The 26,373-nt window shown below is 39.9% G+C and overlaps 2 protein-coding genes across 2 annotated transcripts; one reads left to right on the forward strand and one right to left on the reverse strand.

Moving 5' to 3' along the window:
• Positions 1-231: 231 nt before the first annotated feature.
• On the reverse strand, positions 232-6,237 carry LOC124271012 (translation initiation factor IF-3-like). Its single transcript, XM_046706074.1, has 3 exons — positions 6,202-6,237; positions 2,853-3,441; positions 232-1,873 (listed from the first exon to the last, which is right to left on the reverse strand). The coding sequence occupies exons 1-3, from the start codon at positions 6,219-6,221 to the stop codon at positions 1,727-1,729; spliced, it is 756 nt and encodes a 251-aa protein (XP_046562030.1). The 5' UTR covers positions 6,222-6,237; the 3' UTR covers positions 232-1,726.
• A 177-nt stretch (positions 6,238-6,414) lies between these two features.
• LOC124271013 (pre-mRNA 3'-end-processing factor FIP1-like) lies at positions 6,415-23,611 on the forward strand. Its single transcript, XM_046706075.1, has 15 exons — positions 6,415-6,509; positions 8,266-8,296; positions 8,764-8,839; positions 8,991-9,094; positions 9,578-9,630; positions 9,791-9,928; positions 10,186-10,307; positions 11,222-11,318; positions 18,989-19,142; positions 20,013-20,122; positions 20,445-20,510; positions 20,756-20,843; positions 21,927-21,998; positions 22,591-22,797; positions 23,016-23,611. The coding sequence occupies exons 1-15, from the start codon at positions 6,437-6,439 to the stop codon at positions 23,140-23,142; spliced, it is 1,518 nt and encodes a 505-aa protein (XP_046562031.1). The 5' UTR covers positions 6,415-6,436; the 3' UTR covers positions 23,143-23,611.
• The last annotated feature ends 2,762 nt before the right edge of the window (positions 23,612-26,373 follow it).

Raw genomic sequence — 26,373 nt, forward strand, 5'->3', positions numbered from 1 at the left:
GGCTACCCCCACCACCCCTTCTAGTTAAGGAAGGTAGAAACAGAATTTGTCCACATATTTCAAACCATGGCATTAAAACACTGGTAATTTGAGACATGAGAAAAGGGTACGGTAATACTTTCAGCAGACACTCTAACAACATGCAAATTCTGATATTAGTCCCATCAAGTTTTAAAAGCCATAGCGAGGAACTAAATACTTTCTATTAAAATAAGTAAGCATTTCAAAACATTGGTGTTGATACAAATTTATTTCTTTCAATTTGGAGAGGGAGAAGTGAAGAAGATGTGCCACAACATTATGAAACATGTATTTCTCTTTCAAAATGTCAACACTTTTACAAAGAAGTCAAGTTCCTTTGGGTTTGAAATGTCTGAAGGTAACTTGCTTACAGAATTGAGGATTCTATCCAGTATTATTAACTGCTCCTTCAGAAAATAGCACCTTGAATTTCCCTTTTCTGTAAACAGCTTCCAACATGAAAAATAAATTTCTTTTTTAAAAAAGTATGAAGGGAAAGAATTATGCTGCATATACAACTTTTAATGCAAGATATTCATTGCGTCAGCATGGATAAACATAGCACATCTCTAACATAGCACAGCAGGTACAAGCTTATAATATAGAAGCAAAGAGGTTCTTTTGTCCTCCTGGACTAACTTTTTAAAGCATAAAAATCTATATAACATAGGAAAAGCTACTTTATTCTGGTTGTCATCTCCAAATAATATTGGTTAGTTAGGTAGACAGGACAAACATTCTCAAATTGTTTTCTTTATCTTCTAGAGTTACTTTCCTTTCAATATAGATATACTTTGAGGGGTCAATGCTGAAAACATCAAAACAAAATTATTCATTCAATTTGATTGTTTGTTGGTTTGTTGTTTAACGCCAAACTCTGCAATATTCCAGCTACTAGTATATGGTGGCGGTCTGTAAATAATCAAGTCTGAACCAGACAATCCAGTGATCAACAGTATTAGCATCGATCTACACAATTGTGACATACAAAATTTGGGTTAAACCCAACTATTAAAAATTTCAAAGTAAATCAACACAACATGATCACACGCTACTCTTAAGGCATTAAAGAGAGATGTATAGACATATGAACCATTATACCAGTAAGAGATCTGTGTGCTACTTTCTTCCATAGTTCCATACAAGTGATGGCAAATGTTGACTTTGTACAGCTGACAAGAGCACAATACACTCCCATGATCTACAGCCTTGTTGGCATGGATTGACTGAACCACATGAGCTGGATTTATCAGGCTTTATTGGTATTGTGATTTCTTTCATCACTACTTCATCGGTTTGCTATATCCAAAGTATTTCCATCACTGCTTCACTGGCTTTGTATGCACAATACTCATCAAACAGTACTGAAACATGTTACATTGATGATGTATGCATGTAAACAGATTTTATAAAGATTTAGTCTGTATTAGTCATATTATATTTGGCTTCTAATATATATACTTTAAAATATAACATGGCAGTGAGTGAACAAGTATAGTCCTGCTTCACCCTTGGTAGTATTTCAAACGACAGGGAACGCCGATATTTTTGGGAAAAGATCCCACTTTTAAACATAACATACAAATGTTTAAAGCACCAGGCTACCCAACTTCCCATTGAAGATTAGTAGCATTAGCAACTGTCCTCATCATAAACATGGCTGTATCCTCTTCTTCAAGTCATATTTTACATGATTCGATCAGAATCAGACATCTTGTTTTGCATCCTCCTTGGGAATGATTGAAACCTTGCAAAACTTTGATGTTCTGACAGCATTTTTGACAATAGCAATCTCGTTCACACTATCAGATATCTTCCTCAGGAGCTGACTCTGCAGGCGATTCACCTCAGCCTGAAGCATCAAACACATGATTATAACATGTGTCAATGTGCACATTTCTTACTTCACCATGGAACTTTCAAACGTTACACTATGACAATGACAGGGGTGGAAATAACTTTAAAATTGCTATTGTACTCCAGTACAGTGGCACATGTAAAATCACTTGCCCTGATAATTTTTCCACTATACCGGCCATTTCTTAGTGATTTTTAAAATAAACAACATAATTAATATTGGAAAGTCAACTGGACACCGGTACAGTGTGATATACAAATTTGCTTGCCCGACAGAAAAAAACACTGGATTCGGGCATTGGGCAATGGGTTATTTCCACCCCTGAATGATAATCTCAAGCACAATTGCAAATAAAATCAATCACCATATCATAATTAAATGATCAAATTTGTTTAAATAATCAATTTCCAAAGTTATATCTGGACACGTCAGAATGGTACTTTTAAGACAATTAAAACTGTAATCTGTCTTCAGTTATTCAGTGGACAATATATCCTTTCTATTACGGCCCCCTTTTCACTCAGAATGTCACTCTCTTTGAAATGTTGATAATCAAACAAGTTAACTTTTCTCAACAACAGTTACAGATACCTTGTACAAGTGAGTTCACAATATAACTAATAAACCCATGACAAAATATAAAAAGACCTCTCATAAACAATAGAGCAACTCTCAAAAGATGTTTCATGAGCAGTAGGACTGTGATATGAAGTTCTATGCTACAAGATGTTGCCAGTTGTATGTTAGACTGCATGTAACAGTGCAAGTCAAGAATCAGTGAAATCATGAATTTCAATGCCTGTCAATCATGAATGCTGTTTCTAGCACTGTCTTAACTTGCTTTGGACTCAAAGCAAAGTTATCACAGCAAATGATTTCAGGGTAATTATCATAACAGAATGTATATATAATATGCTGAGAAATAGAAAATAATGTAAACAGAAAGATTAAATTTCTCAAAACTGACAATCACCTCTTCCATTCTACCCTTCTCTTTCAGAGTGATCTTCACATGCCTGCCTTTCTGCAACGTCTCCTGCACATGTTTCAGTTTGATACCCAGGTCGTGATCAGTTATCTTTACTGTTATAACAAACTCCTTTTCATCTGTCCGGCCTGATTTTACAGACTTGGTTTTCATGGATTCTTTATGCAGCTCCTTCCCTGTCATCAGTTTAAAACACTGGACTTTGTCCTGATTGGGTCCCATGTCTACAAGCTTCAGACTCTCTTTGTTTGCCATCTCCTCGGCTTGCGATATTGACATCTTACCAATAAGCATCCCTGTCATGTCAAACACCATGACCTCACTGTCTACTTTGAGGTCAGCTTGAGGTACAGATGCCTTCTTGGCCTGACAGCAACAAGTCCCAGACAGCTGTCGTGTTAGCTTTACCAAGCATGTCAACTGATAGGATAATCTCTGTTCTAATAGATGTTTAGCACCATCTGGTTCGGTGGGACAGTGGGATATGCTTCTGGCCATTGTGAGTCTGGGATCAGGTCCCAGTTTGTGGTAGTAGAGTTTTCTCTGAGCATATCTGCACAATGTCACAGCAAGCCTGCAGTTTGAAAGAAAATAACAAATATCATGTTAATAGTGGGGTACTACAGTCGAGCACCATTGTCTCGATATTCATGGGACCAAGAAAAAATATCGAGTTATCCGAACTTCGAGACATCCAAGCAGTGCATATCGTCACATATCACTATGAAAGAAAAACAAAACGCTTCTCAGTATTTTTTTATTCGAAACTATAATCCGTTATCAGTTGTGTTTAGTCGTAACAGTGAGTACTTCCTAATTTTTTCCTTCTTAATTAATCCTAATTACATAACAAACAAGTGACACCTTCAACTCAATTAGCCCTAATTAGTTTACACTACCGCATCCCTTTGATTCATGCCACACCGTGTGTAAACGTGTGGAAACAACCTCAGTTCAGAGGGACACTTGCAAATATCAAGTTAAAAGGGTAATTTTGCTTGTCGGGACCATGAAATTATACCGAGATATCTGAAATATCGAGACAACCATATCGAGTTAAAAGAGCTTGAATAATGATAAATAATGAAGGATTTTGCCGGAACCGAGATTTTATATCGTTACAACCGAGATATCAAGTTATCAGAGTTCGACACAACGGTGCTCATTTGTAATTTGAATTAAAGGGCAACAATACTCCAACTCTCAGTCATCACACTTGTGCCACTTAGCAGCATAATCAATACATGGAAAAGAGACTCACTTACCCCACAAACTGACAAGAACAGTGCTAAATGCAAATCAAATCAGTTGCAGTTATAGTCTACCGTTATAACTTTGATCCAGGAAGGAAAAGCCATCCACATTTCAAAACTTTCAGTTTCAACATTGTAGCATTGTTTTCCACGTTTCAGAGTGTAATCATAGTGAAGCAGGTTCAAGGTCATGATTCATATCTAGAAATCATTGTGCTCATGAATTTGATCACTGAACAACACCAAATTATTGATAGACCTAATTTAGACAAAATGTGAATTTAGTTTTATGCTGCACACTGCATTAATCCAGCTATATGTCGGCTTTAGACAAAAATAACATGATATATTTCATGCATGCAAATGGGCTTCAAAGGTATAGTTCTGTCTCCTATTCTCGCATTTTCTGCCGATGCGCAACATCGAGCAGTCGTTAACCTTGCCGACTGGTAACTAGGAAGTGGCTAAAGTCTGTGAGTGATCAAAATCTTGCAATATCACAAATATTTGTGAGTTTACAACCACTTGGACATATCATAACTTTTTCCTGCCCTTTCCTGCAGGATTGCTCTTCCATACACGCCATAACGTTACTTCCTTGCCATACCACGAGAATGGGAGAAGCCTCACGTCGTCATTGGCGGATGGCATTGTTTATCACCAGGCTCACAAGGGGGTAATTCACCCGATGGATCTAGCTGCTGATAGATGCAGATGTTAGAGGAGAAGGCCCTTCATTTAAAATTACAAGCATTCATACGATAAGAATTGTTTGTGTTATTTTTTCAGCTGATATCCGTAAGTACCACGAGAATAGAAAACGCCTTCATACCGAAACTTTACATTGCCTGTTTAGACACGTTTATTAATATTGTGTGAGGTGAGGTGAAATTGGGTTTAACGTCGTGCTTGAGAATTAATATTGTGTGTTGGAATATTACCATTAGGAAGGCGTTTCCTATTCTCGCGGTACTTACGGATATCGGCTGAAAAAATAACATAAACAATTCTTATCGTATGAATGCTTGTTGTTTTTAAATGAAGGGCCTTCTCCTCTATCATCTACATCTATCAGCTGCCAGATCCATCAGGTGAATTACCACTCGTGAGCCCGGTGATAAACAATGCCATCCGCCATTGACGAAATGAGGCTTCTCCTATTCTCGCGGTATTACGAGGAATTAACGTTATTGAGTGTATGTAAGCGTCATCCTGCCGGAAAGGGCGGGAAAAAGTAATGATATGTCCAAGTTGGTATAAACTCCCCAATATTCGTGACACTGCAAGATTTTGATTATTCACCGACTTGGTCCACTTCCTAGTTACCAGTCGGTGATGTAAACAACCGCTAAGTGTCACGCATCGGCGATTTCGGCAGAAAACGTAGGGTAGAATGCACTTTACCCGGCGCAGCCCTCGCTGCTCCCTTTACGATCCTTAGGGTTAGGGTTTAGGGTTAGGGTATGGCACCCTTTACGATCCTTAGGTTTAGGGTTAGGGTATGCCACCCTTTACGATCCTTAGGGTTAGGCACCCTTTACGATCCTTAGGGTTAGGGGTTAGGGTTAGGGAACCCCAGCAACGCTAATTAATCTGAAACAGTGCGCCCGGTAAAGTGCAGTACTCCCAAAACGTATTTACCGCGAGAATAGGAAACCCGCGAGAATAGGAGACGGACCTATATATAGTCAAATAAGAAAATCATCGAAGTAATATTGATGCATTTGCATATTGCACTATATTGCAGAGTGGTTACGAGCGGAACTCTTACTCAGTTCAGTTAAAGATGTGTTTGCACTTAGCATACACATTTTCAACTGAATTGAGATAGAGTCAATAACGACCATGACAGGATATGAAACCGACGAGACGAAAGAGGTGTTGCAGAGATGAGAATGTCACGAAACACTGCGTCCATATTAAACATATATCTGGCAACGGAACGCGTGGTGGAAATATACAGTTGGACAGTATAAACATTGCACAACTCAAATCCGTTAATTTTCACCCATGACACTTTGGTGGTTAGACACATATGCAAGAAACATATTGTTCATGTCAGTAAGAGACGTCACAAATACCTGTTCATGGACGCGGCCATTTTGACAATGCCCGTATGAAAGAAACATGTTCAGGGTAAGTTTCGTAAATCAATTGACATAAATAAAGAGTCAACTTTCAATGGCTTACTATCAAAATTGTTACAAATATACTTTATGTAGATAGGTCATTCGTATAACGACAATATCAATAATAAATCTAAAGAAGGTATTGTTTCCACCAAGATACGGAAGTAAATGTTCCATTAATTTCAAAATGGCCGATATTGCGGCAGTACCGGCGCCTGGCGCTGCACCGGCCGAAGACGATGAAACATGGCTTTATGGTGGTAAGTTATCTTAAGAAAACTTGTGTCGAGTTTCTATGACACGCCCAGTACATAATAGTCGTTCGTTTCTTTGAGTCCGATTTATCACAGGGGCCTATACCCAATACTTTTAAATAGACATGCTGGGTAGCAAAACAAACCTTCGAGTACGACGCATTATCAGAGACAACGTGCTGAATGTGCCGTGTGAGAAACAATTGCTCGTTGTAGGAAAGACCCTTTCTGTTGGTTTCTTGATTGCAATCGTAAGTAAAAGCACCACCCCGTTATGAGACAGGGAATTTGACAATCCGTGCCCTCAGAAATTCGTGCCCAAACCATTTGGCGGACACTACAGTACCAAATTGTTGGAAACCCGTACCCACTCGTTTCTCAACCTTCTTGGGAATGGTTGCCCCTTCTCTATCCTTAGTCATTCCTGATCACAAGGGTTTGGTACCCATTTGGATCAAGCACCTCTTCACGATGTTCATGATCATAAAGAGCTCGGCACCGCTTGCCAATCCAACACTTCTTTACAATCCTTTTGGTTCTGCATCACTTTATAATTCTTAGGGTGGGTTATAGCTAAAACGGCACCACAGCAGAACGGCACCAAAATCGTGTGGCTAAAACGGCACCGTATTGGCGAAAACGGCTACTGATTTCTGAGCTAAAACGGCACCATATACAAAACACAGTATGATGTTGACTTTTATGTTTTAGTTCGTTTAATTATAACATTAGAATCAACATATAAAAAACACAGTATGACGTTGACTTATGGTTTTTATTTCATTTCAACATTAGCAAGATTATAACACGCGATATAGCTGGAATATTGCTAAAAGCGGCGTAAAATCATAACTCACTCAATCACCCATTACATTAAAATAACAAGATTATAATAAAGACGATAACAGCATTTTCCTTCACCTGCAGAATATATAACAATGACACAATTACACAGGTCGATTAACACACTACTTAATGATGTACTTAAAACATCAAAGGTTGTGATGTTTTCACGCTAAATTTACAGGCTTTTCCAATCATCTCGGCACAGTAGATGTTTTGACTATCGAAACATTCTACAAGCCGATTATCAGTCAGACTCATTCATTATCTAAACATACTGGAATCCGATTATCAGCTAACACAAACTTTCCAATCACTGTCGGCAGAGTAGACGGCTTCCAAAATTCTGTATTCAGATTATCTAATGACAAATAAGATGTTCCCAATAATTAGGAATCCATTTGATGCCGTTTTCACCATAAGATTTGTAGCCGTTCTCGCCAAGTCAAGGTTCCGTTATGTCCAAATGGGGCCGTTTTCGCCTGGTGCCGTTTTGCTGTGGTTCCGTTTTAGCCTGCACCCCTTAGGGTTAAGGGGTCCTTTTGTTAGTGTTTTTGCCTCTCGGTGAGTGTTTGTTAGTTGAAGTAACCAGTTTGGCCTAGCTTCAAGCTGGCAGTGAGTTTGATTCTCCATCTCCACTATTATTAAAATGTAAACAAGTGAACCAGGTAAAGTGATCTTTGGAAAAGTTGAATCATTTGGAAACTAAGGAAATATTTGTATGCATATATATATGGCAATAATATAATGGGTACTCTTACATAACAACATATGGTATGGATTTACAACTACTTTATTATTTACAACACGTTTCTAAGCTACTTCTTGCCCCTTCATCAGGTGAATGAAATAGAAGTGTATTTTGGAAGGAATACAATTACAGACTTAGTGAGTCTAAATTTCTTCATGTTTTTCACAGATGAAAACAAAGAGCAGAAGGATCCAGAGAAGTAAGTATGCTTTTATTTTGTAGAATGGTGACAGCATGGAGAGAAACCTTTCAAAATTTTCCACTAGACCACAGGACCAGTGAGTAGACAATAATGAGTGATCCTGTCTTCTTCACTGGTCCCAATTGACATTCGTAGATTTACTTAACTATCAATACAAAATTTACTGGCCACCAGGACCACTGCAAACTTATCATTTAGTGGTCCTAATGAATTTTTACTAGCCAGGGACCACAGGACCAGCGTAAACTTTGCACACTTATAGTTCATAGTTTTCACTAAACAAATGCTAAAGTGATATTACATCTGAGTCTTCGGACATTCCTCTGAGTATTCCTTCCACATATAGATGACTATATGCTGTTCAAACAATAATGTGGAGATTAACCAAACTCACTAAGCCTTAAACTCGTTCACTTTGAATATAGGTTAAGATATATGAAGAGATATCTGTGTGTTTGTTGCAGAGATGGCCAGAAGAAGAAAAAGAAAGGTGACGGAGATGGGTCTGAGAAACCAGAAGACAAGGAAGAAGGGGAGATGGTGAGTTGTTAGTATGGTTGGTTCACATGCTGGTTGTATCTGAAATAAGGAGACTCCGAGGTTTTAGGCCATAGACCTGGAATTTCATATCTTAGGAACCCTTTTTATAACTTATGAACACTTTTAGTTCTACCCTTAACTGTGATTTCAGAGTGGGGAGGAAGAAGCTCAGGCAAAGAATGATGATGACGATTCAGATGATGACGACAATGTCCAAGTCACCATTGGCGACATCAAACAGTGGACTGTCACAGAGTAAGTTGTTGTTGATTCATACATATATGTCTGGAAGAAATGATAAGTCATTGTATGCTGTAATCAATGTTATTTGTGAAGAAGAAGTAAGAATTGGTTGGTTTTGAAAAGAAATATGGCTGTGGATGAATATGACAGATCAATGCTAAATACTCTATGTATGATGCAGGATATACAGGTTTATTTAGTATCCGCCAATGGAAGAGAAAATTGTTTTACTGATGGTTGTCATGGCAACAGACTACCATGCCAATGCTAAGCTTAGGTCTTGATGTAAACACTTTACCTGATTTCTTTGTGCATTTTGGGGTTTTTTTTATGTTAAACCCAAGGCAATATTGCGAGTATCTTGCCTTCTTTTAATTTGAGACTGAAATCAATGTAGTGATAAAGCAAAAATGTTATAAGAGTCACCTTTCTCTTCAAGACTTTTTACAGTTGTATGTACATTGTTAATGTATGATATGTTTGATATGTTGTCAGAACTCCCAGGAACCTGTTTAAGAGTGCCACTGGCTACCAAAAGCCAGCAGCAGGTGAGTAGATATTAGCATCACTTAAATTATCTTTCTTCGTTATCTTTCTGAATGTTTCCTCACACTTGTTTGAGTGATTCCTTCTTTAGTTCTTTGAAAAGATGAACAATTTCTTAGCTTTTAAATCCCCAATGTCACATGGATGGCACTCTGATTGCAGGAGTGGCAGCAGCACAGAAGACAGTGGTGCCAGGAAAAGGGATGGACCTTGAAGCCCAGGGCACTGTCAATGGAGTGCCTACATTTGAGTTTGACATTGACAATCTCTCAGCTGAAGACAAACCCTGGAGAAATCCTGGTAAGAATTTCTTTCTCGGAACTCTGATATTGATACAGCATGAAGTTAATAATATCAGATATACGAGTCCAAAATGGTATTATTTCAATCTCCACAGTTGTGTAAAATTCTGTTTGGTATAGTTCAGCTAAGAATTGTCCATTTAAGAATACTGAAAATGATGCGAAGAGCCATGTTCAGCTGCAAGATTTAGGCTGTAAACTGCAGTAACTACTCAAAACATATATGTACTAACAATGCGAGTTGTCATCTCCCAGGTGCTGACATCACTGACTACTTCAACTACGGCTTCAACGAGGACACCTGGCTGCAGTACTGTGAGAAACAGCGACGACTACGTCTGGAGAATGGAGTGCCCCTCCTTGGCAACAAGTCACAGGTAACATCACCATCACTTAAGCCCCATTCCGTGATGCATTGTCTGATATGAGATGCTGTGCTATTGCTGCATTTCTATTCAGAATGTGCTAGAGGGTAGGTTAGAATGAGCATGAAAGTAAATTTGTCATGTGCAGCAATGTGCTCTGGATAGTTCCATCGCGATGCATAGAATGATGTTCATGATTTTGATCACTGGAATGCCTAGCTCAGGTTCGTTATTTCTTGTTAAACAAACAAATAAATCCCTCCCTTGGGTAAGTCATACTTGTGGGATGTAATCCCTGTTGGCGTATGTTTCTAGGTTTGTCTTCACCGCTTGCAGGTTTCACTAATGTAAATGTCCGGGACCTGCTTCACACTTTCCACCCTTATTATGCTAACACAATGTATGTATGACTGGAATACTGTGAAAGACGGTTAAATACAATTCACGCAGAATCTGTGTCAAAGCCATAAAAAACATTCAGTTTTAATGCAACTTTAATGACAAAAAAGGACAGTTCTTCTGAGAAACTGTGAACTTTGAGCTTCAGATTGATTTGTTTGTAAAATGCCATAAGGTAATTCACTGCTATAAATATTGTGATTAGTATTACAAACATGCAGGACCTAAGGACCCATTTTGATAAAAGCGACAGTGTTGTTTTAGTACTGGGGTCATTTCCCTTTGACCATGTTGACTGCCTAAAACATTACTGATATGCTATATCAAAGGTATGTTAGATACCTTTCCTATGATGTCTAAATCCACAATCAGAGACAAATCTGAATCAACAAGAAGAGATGCAGAGATCATATCATTCATGTGAATAGAACTTTGAATTCAACATATGAAATACTGCCTGGCTCTGCTTGTGTCGGTGCTTTCAGTATTTATTAGAGGTTGACTTATAGCTGTGCTGTATGTTTCAGTCCAGGGACAGTCACTCTCACCACTCTCACATTGGTTCTGGTCAACCCATCAGTCGTCTCGGGGACAAGGACTCTGGACAGACTGGATCCAGCATACGTAAACTGCTCTTCATGATCTTTCTACCCACATACAGTGGGATCTGTCAAAACTAAATTCTGAATAATAAACACAAAACTGAATAATCTGGATCAAGTTTACAGTCCCTAATTTAATACATTAATGTATAAAGTAAAGTCTGCTTTATCAAGACTTCTGTCACTTCTGGACTAAAATTGTGTAACAGATGTCCCAAATTTGAATTATGTTTTAACACAATTTACTCAGTGTTAGAGCTGCTTTGATTTACAATCTTCAGTGTATTATGGGGTGGTTCCAAATAAGGTCATGCTAACTCATGTAACAGCACATGTGACCTTTGAAGTTTGTCTCATTTGAAAGTGCTTTAATTGGTGTTTTTTGCCAATTACTCCTGGAGGTGAGATCTCATGGCACATGGAGCAGTTATAGTTATGTTATTGACATGATTCTTGCTAAAATCTCACTGATCGAATCATCCTAAACTGTAGGTCCCCACAAGTCCAGTTTGGACAGATGATTCCTGTGCACATTAAATCTCCTCATTATATAGACCGCCCTCGTGGGGTTGTGGTTTGAGTGTTCGCCAAGAGAGTGGAAGGTCGTCATACCAAAAGATGTAAAAATATGGTACTTTTTGTTCCCTGCCTGGTGCTTGGCATTAATGGGTACAACAAGGATTGGTCGGCTTGGAGTCATTATAATGTGTCTGAGTGGGGTATTCATGCTTAACTGTAGCATGGTATCTCAGTGAGCTAGCACTATAAAAACAGATTAAGTCTGGGCTAGTACAAGCAGCCTCACATACACAGGCATGCACGACGTCATATGAGCGAAATATTCTTGAGTACGATGTTAAACTCCATTTTACGTCTTCGTCATATGCCCCTCGTCATAATCCCCCAATGCCCTCATACCTGCCCTTTCAACTGTATGTTAGAGTACCACATATTGTAGATACTGCAACCACATACTTGGCCAGATTCCATATACTACTCAAACAAGAAGTTCCAAAACAACACTCGATTCTTCCATGTTACTGTAGTTTTACTGTTACATCATGCCAGACTAACTGTAGAAATATGAAAGGATCCAATATTCTCTAACTTCATTTGGGTAGCATGTGAAGGATACACAGATGTGGCAATACTGACTGTGGCATCACACAGGGTTCACTATCTCCTTGTGATTGCGACAAGTCTTACCTGCCAAGTATGCCAAATTCATGCTTTCTGACAGCATTAATAACAAGGAATAATTTTTCCTTATCCTGACTCATGCTCTTTTTGCTTGTCTTCTTCTTCTTGCGAACATAGTGGAACACTTGTATCTCCCTAACTGAAGCTCCCTTCAATTTAAAATCACTAATTAGTATTCACCACGAGTTACCTCCTTTCCACAAGCGTGGGAACGAGGGCGCCACCTCTACCCATGTGCCTCACTCTCTCCTTCTTCGACCAGTGAGCTGGACGTGAGAGCGCCTGTGTCTCCCGACACACTATATCCTTTGAATTATATTTAGTTAGTTACCTCGTATAGACATCTATAGAGGTTTAGCTTGGGTATCCTTCAACGATTATATATTGATATTTAGTCGCTTTTCTACAGTTTATTCAATGGACGCGTGTTTGTTTCAGTGGATTACGTTGATGAAAATTCTGTACTATTGCAGATTACGTTTTTATGCTGCTGATCCGCCTTTAATATGATGTACGGCGCCATGTTTATTATATTCACATTGCAGTTGCGGTACTAATTTATCCAATTCTACCTTTTTATTAATATTTACTTTGCGCTTGGCACGACAGCAGATAGGTCGCGTATGCAGAGTCTAGTATGACTGATACACGGAACCCCTCGCCAGTCTACTGCTGTTGGCCGACTCCTCTCCCATTGTGGTGTTCCGCTAGAGTGGTGGAGAGGTGGGGACGAAGTCCGCCATCTCCAAGAAGCATCCTGCTTCCCCAGACATCCCATCGCCGCAGCAGAAGACTAGAGGGTTTTTTCTACTACATCTCAACAGCCGAGATCGCTCCCATCGCAGTTTTGGGCCTGTATGATGATCAGCCGGTCATCATACCGGATGTACATCAAAGATTGACCGATGTCGGCACAGATCAGCATGCAGCCTGATGTACCAACAGATATGCGATGATCGGCCCTGAGGGTCCCATCATTACCAACATTCAACGCCCAGGCGCCGCGCACACCCAGGGCAGTGCCGAACCTCTGAGGGAAAATCAACGCGAGAAGTCTACTAGGACTTTCTCAACCGAGATTGTTCCAGCCGATGACCTGGACTCTACGATGATCAGCTGATCATCATCCGTACGCACGCCACAAGAAACGACACGGTGACAGCTACAACGATTATCAGCAAAGATCACCATGCAGCCTGATGCCTCTACACTGATGTCGGACGATTTTTCGGGTGGACCCCTCCATTAACACCGCAGAGATAAAGCACCCGGCGAATTCGTCGCAGACCATCCCAGAAGACATGATGCGACAAATTATGAACATCATGGAGGACCACTCATAATCTGGGCGGTAGCAGGGTCCGAAGTTTCATAACGGCTCCAACGTGAGACAGCACCCCAGAGGCACCCCGTCAACGTTAGCAGCCAGGACGATGTCACCTTCGCGAAGCGAAGTCACGGACCACCTTGACGAAGGACCTGATGTACAGCTCTTCGCGAAGGCCTTCGCTGGGCGAAAGGACCTAGATGTACAGCCTTCGCTCGGCGAAAGAACCTAGATGTACAGCCTTCGCGAAGGACTTCGAAGGCAGGATAGATCATCACCTTATGCGGTTTCATCCCTAGATGTGGACTCGGACCATCAGACATCACGGAAGCCTTCGCGAAGGTCATATCGTCGCCGCCTCCGACCGACGCGAGAGAAAGCAGCAAGGCATGCCGAAGGACACCTGAATCCAGATCATCATCATCTAGAAGGACATCGAGGGACTATACAAGAGCTTCATGAAACTATCAACGCTCCCTCATTAAGTCTCCGAAGATCAACCCATAGACAAGTTGATCATCGATATCAAGTATAAGAACTACAGTCGATATTGGTTCTGTTGAATCCATGACGAGATCGCGATATGTTCGCTGGCCTAAATAGATCTAGAACGATCAATTAGACACTTATCACCAGACTTCGTGAACACTCCACTTCTGAAAATGATAAGATGATCCATGCGGCCCTACTTAGGCAAGCAAAGCCGCCGATCCCACATCCTGTTAAACACAGAGGCTGTTCACGAAGCAAAGCCATATATATATTTATATATATATATATATATACTAATCGGGTTTTGACTCGACACCTTCGCCATGGTGGTCGGAGGCTAAGTGGCTCCAAGTCTACTTCACCCAGAAGATCTAGAAGGGATACTTCGAGAACTTCGAAGTCTCCGGCGCTCACCGAGGAAGTCTCCTCCAAGGTTTCCATATACTAGCCACTCGTCATATATAGCTACTGTCAGTCCGTTTCAAGACGCCGCATAAGTTGATTATCAACTGTATGCCAGATGCCGCCTCTATAAACCCTGCTAAGATAATTGCTCAGGCTATTTACAACACAGAACGTCGCTGTATTATTTAGTCAATCGACATTTCATAGATCTTCACAGAAATCAACTATTCCGTGATAAATTGCTAATATGCAATCCCCGACGACGATATCGATTATCTACACATGCTGACCATTACGCATATCTGCAGACAATTCAATATCGAAATTGAACAGCAGCCTTGTTACAGCTTAGTATAACTCTTAATCGCCAAAGTTTCTGAGAAGAAATATGTACAACAAGTTCAACGTTAATTCTACAATTATGACGATACATTCATGTATACAGTCTACAAGCTCACAACTTGCAAGTTGTTTATACCCTTATATAAGGAAGTCGGAATTATATTCAAAACTGAAATTACTTTCGACAACCAGGAAAATAACTTACCCAGCATAAAATTACAGAGCGAGATATTTCATACCGGAGGTTTCAAGCAATGATTACCATTAACCCTCGAAACACGTGGTCACACTCGGTTAACTTCGGAAGCTACGGTGAAGACCGACGCTTATGCTAATATCAACGACGCACAAGAATTTATTCAAGGTGGGTTTTTTCCCGCTACACCGGTGACATCACAGCGCGGGTATTATACAGAATCAAAATGCCTTGTTCTGATTGGACCGCGAGGGACAACGACCTACGCAGAGGTCGATCTCAATTCACAGTTCAAGACTTTCGTCACAAGTGACAACTATATATCAGTGAACGAGCAAGCCTCATTACAGTCCAGTTAACCTGAACATTCATGATTAGACTGCCTTCTTCAAGTTAGAGACCTCCCCTGTCAAGTTAAGACGAGGGATCGGCAGTCAGGCGATTTTACATAAAGTTCAACGAGGACAGACACACCTGGTTGTGCACCTACATCGCCAAGGACTTTCGCGAGCTTAATTACCTAGACTAAAGATACAAGTGGATCTAAATCCACAGCGCTTCAGACTACAGCTGAATTTCATCAAGCTTAATTAACACAACTAGATGGTTAGTAAACCTATTAAACTTCTGTTTGGAGAATAAAACGGAAATTTCACGCTACCAACCTGGGATATGAATATAGTGTTCCAACACCTCACAAGTGAGGTTTATGAACACGCTGGATGACATACTTGGACCCCATGATACGATGATTCTATCAAGATGCACAGCAAGGGCACTGTAAATTTATCTCCATCGAACTCAATCAGGGAGGAAAAATGCAACAGATTATTTCTATCATCAACTTACTATCTAGAGTGAAGTCTCATGTACTATATCTCCGTTTGGATCAGAACTGTCATACTACGTGCATATCGCGGATGGACCTATTCCACCCTCCATGAGCTTAATACTCATGATATTTAGAGCTAACTTCTATACAATTGTTCTACACAAATGTGATTGAAATAATGGAGGGTTTATTTCTGAACTGATATGGTGGTTGCAAACCATTATCTGAGAGATATCACCACCGAGGACGCCTCAGGTATACACCAATTGATCCCATGGTCCTCTAGACAACAGCTGACAGTTCTCGGAGAAGATAAGTCAATCTAACAGATTTTTTACTTATCTTATAACAATACTAAATAGCTTCATGCTATATATAATTTACTTAAGTTCCTTTTATCATCACAGTACTATGATTATTACATCATACAATATATAAGTTAACAACTCTACAGAGTTTGTTATTATATATATTTACCTTAAGTTATTCATATCTTAAGAGTAATACTATGGTTACATGATAAATGCATTAGCTAACAAACTCTACAGACTTTTTGGCTATTTTATACATAGCTTAAGTTAATTAAGCTAACAAACTCTACAGAGTTTTACTATTATATAGGTAACTTAAGCTAATTATACCTTAAGCATAGTAATTATACTCATATTATTAAAATATATTGGCTAACAAACTCTAAGGAGTTTTGCTATTATATAGGTAGCTTAAGCTTATTCATATCTTAAGCTTAGTACTATGTTTATATCATATAAGTAGATTAGCTAACAAACTCTAAAGAGTTTTTTGCTATTTGGCTTAAGTATCATCATATTTCTAAGCAATATGGTTATATATATAACATGTATTAGCTAACAAACTCTACAGAGTTTTAGCTATTATATATGTAACTTAAGCTTATTCATATCTTAAGCTAGTACTATGTTTTATATCATATAGGTATATTAGCTATCAAAACTCTAAAAGAGGGTTTTGCTATTATATATTTCGCTTTAAGTTTCATCATATTTTTAAGCTTTATGGTTACATTATAACATGTATTAGCCTAACAAACTCTCACGGAGTTCTTGCTATTATATATGTAGCTTAAGTTTTCCTTCATAAGCTCAATACTAGGGTTTATATCATAGCTAACAAACTCTAAAGGGTTGTTTTCGCTATTATACAATTAGCTTAAGTTTCATCATATCTTAAGCAGTATGTTTACATTATAAAGGTATTAGCTAACAAACTCGAACGGAGTTTGGTTATTATATATATATAGCTTAAGTTTCATCATAACTTAAGCTCAGTACTATGTTTTTAACATAAAAGTATATTAGTTAATAAACTCTAAGGAGTTTATTTTGCTATATACATTTAGCTTAAGTCTAATCTTATCTTAAGCTTAGTACTATGGTTACACTATAAACATATTAGCTAATAAACTCTACAGAGTGTTTTGGCTATTATATATGTAGCTTAAGTTAATAATATCTTAAGCACAATACTATACTCATATTGTAAAATATATTAGCTAACAAACTCTACGGAGTTTTGCTATTATATATGTAGCTTAAGTTCATTATATCTTAAGCACACTACTATACTCATATTGTAAAATATATTAGCTAACAAACTCTATGGAGTTTTGCTATTATATATGTAGCTTAAGTTAATTATATCTTAAGCACACTACTATACTCATATTGTAAAAATAGATTAGCTAACAAAACCCTACAGAGTTTTGCTATATATATGTAGCTTAAGTTAATTATATCTTAAGCTCAGTACTATACTAATATTATAAATATATATTAGCTAACAAACTCTACAGAGTTTGGCTATTATATATGTAGCTTAAGGTAATTATAGCTTAAGCAAGTACTATACTCATATTATAAAAATATATTAGCTAACAAACTCTACAGAGTTTGGCTATTATATATGTAGCTTTAGTTCATTATAGCTTAAGCACAGTACTATACTCATATTATAAAAAAAATATATTAGCTAACAAACTCTACAGAGTTTTTGCTATTATATATGTAGCTAAAGCTTATTCATATCTTAAGCTCAGCATTATATCTATATCATAAAAGTATATTAACTAACAAACTCTAAAGAGTTTGCTATTATATAATTAGCTTAAGTTTAATCATATCTTAAGCTTAGTACTATGTTATATCTTAAAGTATTTTAGCTAACAAACTCTAAGGAGTTTATACTAGCATATTAACAAGCTTAAGTCTATTAGTCTTAAGCATTGTATTAATGTTATATATACTTTATCATAATAAGTACATGGTAATAACCTTTATATGGCAGCTGATAAGTTAGCAGCAGGAATTCATCAGTTCAGTGCCTTTATGAAGTTCCCATAGGGTTATTACAATCATCACAGTTCAAATCACTAATTATTAAAAATCCAAAGTATTAGATATTCCCACCTCCGTCTGTAGGATGCTGGCTACAGAAAAGAGCATGAGTCAGGATAAGGAAAAATATGTAATTTTTGGAGTAAAATTGATATTTTATACTTATCCTGACTCATGAGGTCAGCCCTCCCATCCTCCCCAAATAACACTTTGGATTTCCCTGTAAATTCAAATGTTGGGCTCAGTATATGAGGAGAGAGTGAGGCACATGGGTAGAGGTGGCGCCCTCGTTCCCGCGCTTGTGGAAAGGAGGTAACTCGTGGTGAATACTAATTAGTGATTTTAAATTGAAGGGAGCTTCAATTAGGGAGATACAAGTGTTCCACTATGTTCGCAAGAAGAAGAAGACAAGCAAAAAGAGCATGAGTCAGGATAAGTATAAAATATCAATTTTACTCCAAAAATTACATTTTTGTCATGTTAAGATCTTTATTCCTAACAGAAGCTCCACATGTCTATGCTTCAGCTACTACAAGTTCAATAAGGAAAGCTCAACCACCGCCAAATAGAAAATTGGGAGGTACCATTGATGTGATTGGCAGCACAGTCCATGATTCTCGACGCCCAGGTCAAGGGTCAACATCCAGTTCCATACCTGTCACAGGGGTCACTCCAGACTAGTAAGCTGCTGCTTTTCTCTACTATAAGTTGGCTTAGACTGACTGTGAGTTTGGTTTTATGCCGCTTTTAGCAATATTCCAGCAACATCACGGCAGGGGACACCAGAAATGGGCTTCACACATTGTACCCATGTGGGGATTCGAACCCGGGTCTTCGGCGTGACGAGCCAACGCTTTAACCATTAGGCTACCCCACCGCCCAGTTGGCTTAGAACCCTCAAGAGAGTAGAATAAGCAGTGATGAGACAACTCGCTGATACCGAGATTACATCCTCAGAAAATCCATCGCTGAAAGTTGACTAGAATGTTACAGACCTCTGGTAACTTGGATTAAAAGCTCCACTGACTGTTTTGTTCAGCTGGTGACCAGCATTTGTCACACGTTGATTCGGATAAAACTAATAATGGTACAACTTATTTGAATTTAACTTAATAACAGTCAGTAATATCAGTAACTAATATTAGACATTCCATTACATAAATGGTACATAAAGAGTGAGTGTGTGTGTAGTAATTGCTACCATTGCTTATTGTATGCCACAACGGATATCATGGCTCTGGTACTTGCCTCTGTCTCTCGTAGGTTGTAGCCCGAATGATGAATGAATAAGATGGACTCAATGGGCCTATACCAGTGACACTAAAGTTAAAGGATGGTCAAATGTTCCATGCAGAAACCAGATGGTGGTATTTGCCTGTAGACTTTATAACTGAAGTGAGATCTGGAATCAGACATTATGCATTAATGTACTTGTGACCTGGCTGATTGCATGCCAGTATACCCAGAAGATGGGGAATTGTTGAGTATGCTTTCAATCAGTAATTTCCCAGGCTTGTCAAAAGTCACTCACTGAATCAATTGTATTTCAGTCGAAAGTTCCAGCCACCATCAGTACCCCCACCAGGGATGCCGCCGATGATGCCTGACTACTCCATGCCCCCACCAGGGATGCCCCCACCCCTGGGGCTGCCTCCACCAGGTATGTAAGGGAGTGCAATTGTGCCAGTGGATTTCTGCATGGTATTAGCAGTTGACATTCAAAGGCAGAGCATCACATCACCTCTTAGCCTTTCCACCCGACAAGTAAATGCACAACTACAGAACAGATGAGTTTTGACAAAAGAACTTCATACATATGACACAGTGTTATATTGACTCCCTTTTTGAAGACCTTGCATATCCTTTCTGTACACTTGTCAGACTTCATAAAATCTGATCTTTTAAAGGTATTTCTACAAAATGTCAGTTGTGTCTTTGTTATTGTCTGGGAGACATGTAACCCTATGCTGTCTACATTACAGGAGTGCCTCCACCACCAGGTGTTGCTGTACCTCTCCCGACACCATATGGCTCAGAGCAGTATGATCGTGAGTTGTCCAGAATATAGATTTATTGAAAATGACCGAGAGCTGTATTGCTCCTTTTGAAAGTTTGACCCCAACCAGATTCAACTTATTTTTCTTTTCAAATTTTCATTATCAATATGGCTACTGGCAAACTTATCTGGAATAAACAATTTCTAACACTGAACAAGTTGTAATCAACTATCCGTGAAACAAACACTAGCATTACAGCATGATTCATGGTGGTGTTGGTGGTGTTTTTTCTTCAGCCTTCAGCCACCCCCCTCCTGGCTTCAACTACGAGAGCAACACCTTCACTCCAAATTACACGGAAGGACATCACCAGAACTTCCAAAGGTAGGATATGTAGATGATTTTATGTGTAGTTCCATGTTGGTAATCCCAAGGTAGAATACATCCCAAAACCAACAGACGTATGAAGGAGTATGACGAGGGGCCATACACACCATGAGTGACTGAAACTCGACCATGATATGACAGACCTGTGTATCATTGTACATCCTTTTTTCTGAGTTCGTCAATTTAAAGGAAGAAAAGGCAGAAAAATGTATGACATATATATACAGAGAGGGGGATATTGGTTTGAGCTCTGTCCGTCCATCCTTCCATCTGTCCGAGATGATGGGGACAGATTTTCTCAAAAATCGATATACTATAGATGGGGAAACCAAATTTTGGTATGTGTTTTCAGGACATGAATGCCTTCATGGAGTTCAAATACGGAAATCGTGTTACAATTTGTTACAGAGTTATGGCCCATGTCATGTGTTTCTTCACTTAGTGCACGTTATCCCCAATGGGGACAGATTTTCTCAGTAACCATTATAGACAGGGAAACCAAATGTGGTATGAGTTTTCTGGACATGAATGTCATGTTGGAGTTAAAAAACAGGAACCAAATAGAAACAGAACACTGTGGCGGGGATATTGATGACCGTGTCTTCTTGTTTGGATGGTGTCTTGTTACCAGTTTGTGATGTCATGAACAATAAATGTTGACCTTGCCCTCAACAGCACACGGTTGTGAGCTGGTTTGTTCTTCACAGGGTGACCGGTGAAGGTCCAGGTTAGAATTGGTCTTCAGTAACCCATGCTTGTTGTAAGAGGCGACTAACTGGATCGGGTGGTCAGGCTTGCTGAATTGGTTGACACATGTCATCGTATCCCAATTTCATAGATCAATGCTCATGCTGTTGATCACTGGATTGTCTGGTCCAGACTTGATTATTTACAGACCACTGCCATATAGCTGGAATATTACTGTGTGTGGCATAAAACAAAACTCACTTCACAGGTTTGTTCAAGTGGACTGTTACCGATACTTTGCCGGGATGTTGTTGATCTGGAAAGTACTGATGTACAGTGTCATATATGTGTTGACCCATGTGTCTCAGTTACATTGTTGTATCTGACTTGCAGCTACGACGATCGATGGAAGTACAATTCTGACCGACACACACGAGATCGGAGTCCAGACCAAGAGTTTGGAAGGTAAGAAAAGTAGGAAACCCGAAATATGCATCACATTTGCATGTCTTATCATTATAAAAATGGTTAAACTCCGTAGGGGAAGAGAACATGTTTGAAATAGACAGGTTAAGAAAATGGGATAAGCTTCCCTTTGATTTGCATGGCAAGTATTTTGGCCTAACAATATTTGAAAAATGATACTAGATTGGGTGCCACATTTTGTGTAGAATATAGGCAGTTGTATGGATAGCTGAGGTACTTCCTTAAAAAAAGATTTATGACATTTGATGGAGTTTTTACAGATTACGTTTGTTTTTTTTCTTTAAATGGCTTGCTGTCATTTTAATGATTACAGTGTATGAACTCTTTGACTCCAGAAACTTCTCTCTTACATGGTGAACTGTTTATATACATGTGCCCGGGTTTTTGGCCTGCTGAAACTACAAACAGAAACAAGAAAATCATTATATGATCTTGAATACTTCACATGTGTCTAGATTCCATCTTTCAATCACTTTGACTAAATACCAGATTTTCTGTGGCAACAAAGTACCCCCCACAGTAGGCAGGACTGTGACAGACAATGGTTTCACACTATATAATCTGTTTTTAGCAGGGACAATTATTGGCGAGACAGGGAACGTGACCGAGAGAGAGACCGCAGTGACAGGGATCGGGAACGAGATCGGGACCCTTATCGTGAAAGAGACAGGGGTAGGGACCGGGATAGAGACCGAGACAGAGACCGAGATAAAAGAAGGTCAAGGTCAACTGATAGAGATGATTCTCGTCATAGAGATGATAAGCACAGAACACGAAGGTAAGAATCAAACATTAACATAAATAGCTAACTGTATGAATGTCTGATCATGGAGTTACTATATAGATGGACTCAGTTCTCTCCTCAGATTGGGTAAGCATTGTGAGCAATTAATGGTAGATTGCTATATTATCACATTCAAGTAAGCAGAATGCTTCCATAGTGCTTCTATAGCAGCAGCCCTGTTCATCTGTCCATGTTTCCCTCTCTGCTTACAGAAAGCATCGAGATGATGAGGACGACCACCATCGATCCAAGCACAGGAAGAGCAAGAAGCGAAGAGACAAGGATGAGGAAGGGGGAGACTCGGTGACTACAGCTGATGAAGGGGATAAAGGGGAGTGAACTCCCCTCACAACATCAGGGGAGGGAAATGGGGAGATTCTTCCATTACAACCATGGAGGAAGATACAGGGGAGTTAACTCCTTGTCATATCAACATCGGGGAGAGAAAGGGTTGGGGGGCATTCTGTACCTACAGCCAGTGAGGGAAGATAGAGAAGAGTGAACTGTCACATCAACATCAGGAGACGTAAAGGGGAAGATTATGTCGCAACAGCCTATGATTTTTTTTTAAATTGAAGCTAACCTGCTTGTCAGGGAAACTATTTGGAAGGGAGGGGAGTTAACTCCTGTTTCAGATGATGTGGATCACATACATTAATGTTTTTTTCATGTAAGTGTTGTAATTAAAATGTAATAATGCTATCAGAAAGTTATGCAGTTTGAATCATCAGATATCACTACATTGCCAACAAACCAGTGAAAATCATCATGTCCAAAAGAAATTACAATAAAAAAATGAAAACTTGAAGCATTTTTGCATTTGTAAACACACTTCTGCCGTTCATTGAAAGGCATGAAGCTACTTCATGATGCACACTGCATGATACAAGACTGCAAAACAGTCATAAGCAGGAAAGCTGAAAATTGGTCAACATTTCAAGATCTGTTGCACTGAAAATATTTCTCAGACCATGTCACTTTAAATCCAGAACATCAGTCATTTTATTGCCAATGAAGTAAGTATTAATCAGTTTTCCCATGTGATGTTAATGATTTGGCTTTGACACTGCTTGGAGCAGTACTGCAACTTTATCACAGCATTTCAGTATCATTATATCATAAACAGTCTTTGGTCTCATGTTCAGTGTTGGGGAAAACTGCTAGTGATGTGTCATGGGGTAATCTAGTCTGTCTCACAGTCCCTGAACCACATTAGTTTCCCTACTGCCTCGCCCTCTCTGCAGCGCTAAAGCCCTAAATAAAGCAAGTCTAGATTCCTCAGGTTCTGAATCTCTGGTCTCCCTTTCAATTTATATGGGCTTGTTTGTTACTATCAAAATTATATACATGTATATTCAGAGACTACTAGTAAGCGTTAGTCTAGGTGTAACCCTATGACATGAGCTGTTAGTCCTAATGTTGATCAGTTGAGAAGCAATTACTCACGACTTGTCAGAACAATTTAGTGATTGACAGTTACCTGTACTTTCATCCCAGGGATTGGCTTGAAGCAGGTAACACTACCTGGGTTTTGAGAATGCATGGAGCCATACTCATCATCAACGTTATTGCTGTATAGATTTTTCCTTATCCTGACTCATGCTCTTTTGCTTGTCTTCTTCTTCTTCCGAACATAGTGGAACACTTGTATCTCCTTAATTGAAGCTCCCTTCAATGTAAAATCACTAATTGGTACTCACCACGAGTTGCTCCCCTTTGCTCCCCTGGCGGGAAAAGGTGTCGCCACCCTCTGGCCATGTGCTTCACTCTCTCCTTCTTCGCCCAGTGAGCAGGATGTGAGAGCGCCTGTGTCTCCTTACACACCATATCCTTTGATAATTTCTTAGTTTTTACCTCTCTTAGGTTACTATAGAGGTATAGCTAGTATCCTTCACTAATTTGTATTGATTATTTATCTTATTTCTACTGTTTATTCACGTGTGTTCGTGATTGTTCAGCTAGCATTACGTTGATGAAAATCTTTACTATTTGTAGATTACGTTTTTCTGCCTCTGATCCGCATGTAATATGCCCTAGTTGTTCTACGCCGTGTGCGTTTGATTCACGTTGCAGTTACTGCATTAATTTATCTCATTCTGCATTTAATAAATATCATCTTTGCGTCTTAAGACGTGCTGCAGATAGGTCACGCAAACAAGGGCAAAACATGGCCGATATTCCAGATATTCCATCCAGTCAGCTGCTAGCGATCGACCCCCTCCCGTCTGGTGTTCTGCTAGAGACCCCATCGGTAGAGGAACGTGGGACGCAGTCCGTCACCTCGAAGAAGCGACCGGCCTCCCCAGACATCCCATCATCGCAGACCAAGTCCAAGAGGGTCTCAACGTCTTCTCAACGCAGACTTAGGACCCCCAGGGCAGCGCCGACTTCCAAAGGGAAATCTACGAAGACAGCGAGAACTTTCTCAGCCGAGATCGTTCCAGCCGCAGAATTGGGCCTCTACGATGATCAGCCGATAATCATCCCCGACTTACGGCACAAGAAGCGACCGGTGTCAGCGACTGTGACTTCAGCAGAGATCACCATGCAGCCTGATGCCTCTACACTGACGTCGGACGTTATTGATGTGGACCCCACCATTAACACCGCAGAGAAGGCTCCGACGACTTCGTCACAGACCATCCCTGAGGACCTGATGCGGCAAATTATGACCATGATGGAGGACCGCTACAGACTGCAGAAGCAGGGACCGAGCCTTCGCGAAGGCTCCAACGTAGACAGCACCCCAGAGGCACCCCCGTCCAGCGTAGCAGCCAGGACGATGTCACCTTCGCGAAGGAAGTCCCGGACCACCTTGACGAAGGACCTAGATGTACACAGCGAAAGGCCTTCGCTGGGGCGGATAGATCATCACTATCTTCGGTTTTCGCCCCTAGATATGGACTCTGACCATCAGACGTCACGGAAGCCTTCGCGAAGGTCACATCGTCGCTCCCCCAGACCGGACGCAAACGAGGCTTCGCGAAAGCATTCGCGAAGGACACATGAATCCAGATCTTCATCATCTAGAAGGACATCGAGGGACTATAGAAGAGCTTCGCGAAGCTATAAACATTCGCCTCACAAGTCTCCGAGAAGATCATCCCATAGACGATCTCCGCTTCGTTCATCACCGTGTCGATCACCTTTCAGGTCACCACATAGATCTGCGCACAAGTCAACTAGATCACCACAAGCATCACCGGACGTAGAGACAGCTACACGCAGTCCCGAAGAGCATCAACCGTTCATCAATTATGATGGTATTGAGGATGATGGAGGAATCATTTTCTCCGATGCAGAGATACGGTATTGGATGGTCAATAACCTAGATCTCTCATCACCATCTAAAAGTGGCAATACGGCGCAGACTTACTTGATGAAAGAAGACGATGCAGATGCGATCACACTACCCCCGATCGACCCGATCGCGACAGTGCCACAGAATCTAGATGCAGCATTCCATAAAGCCACGAAAGTTCAGACACCACATCTGCCAAACTTTCATGCCAAGAAGTTCTCCACGCATAACATGGACCCCTTCTACAAAGCCCAAGACATCGATGAGAA

Source organism: Haliotis rubra, unplaced genomic scaffold (assembly GCF_003918875.1).
Source record: "Haliotis rubra isolate DU_JTF1 unplaced genomic scaffold, ASM391887v1 Scf1567, whole genome shotgun sequence".
Taxonomy (NCBI): domain Eukaryota; kingdom Metazoa; phylum Mollusca; class Gastropoda; order Lepetellida; family Haliotidae; genus Haliotis; species Haliotis rubra.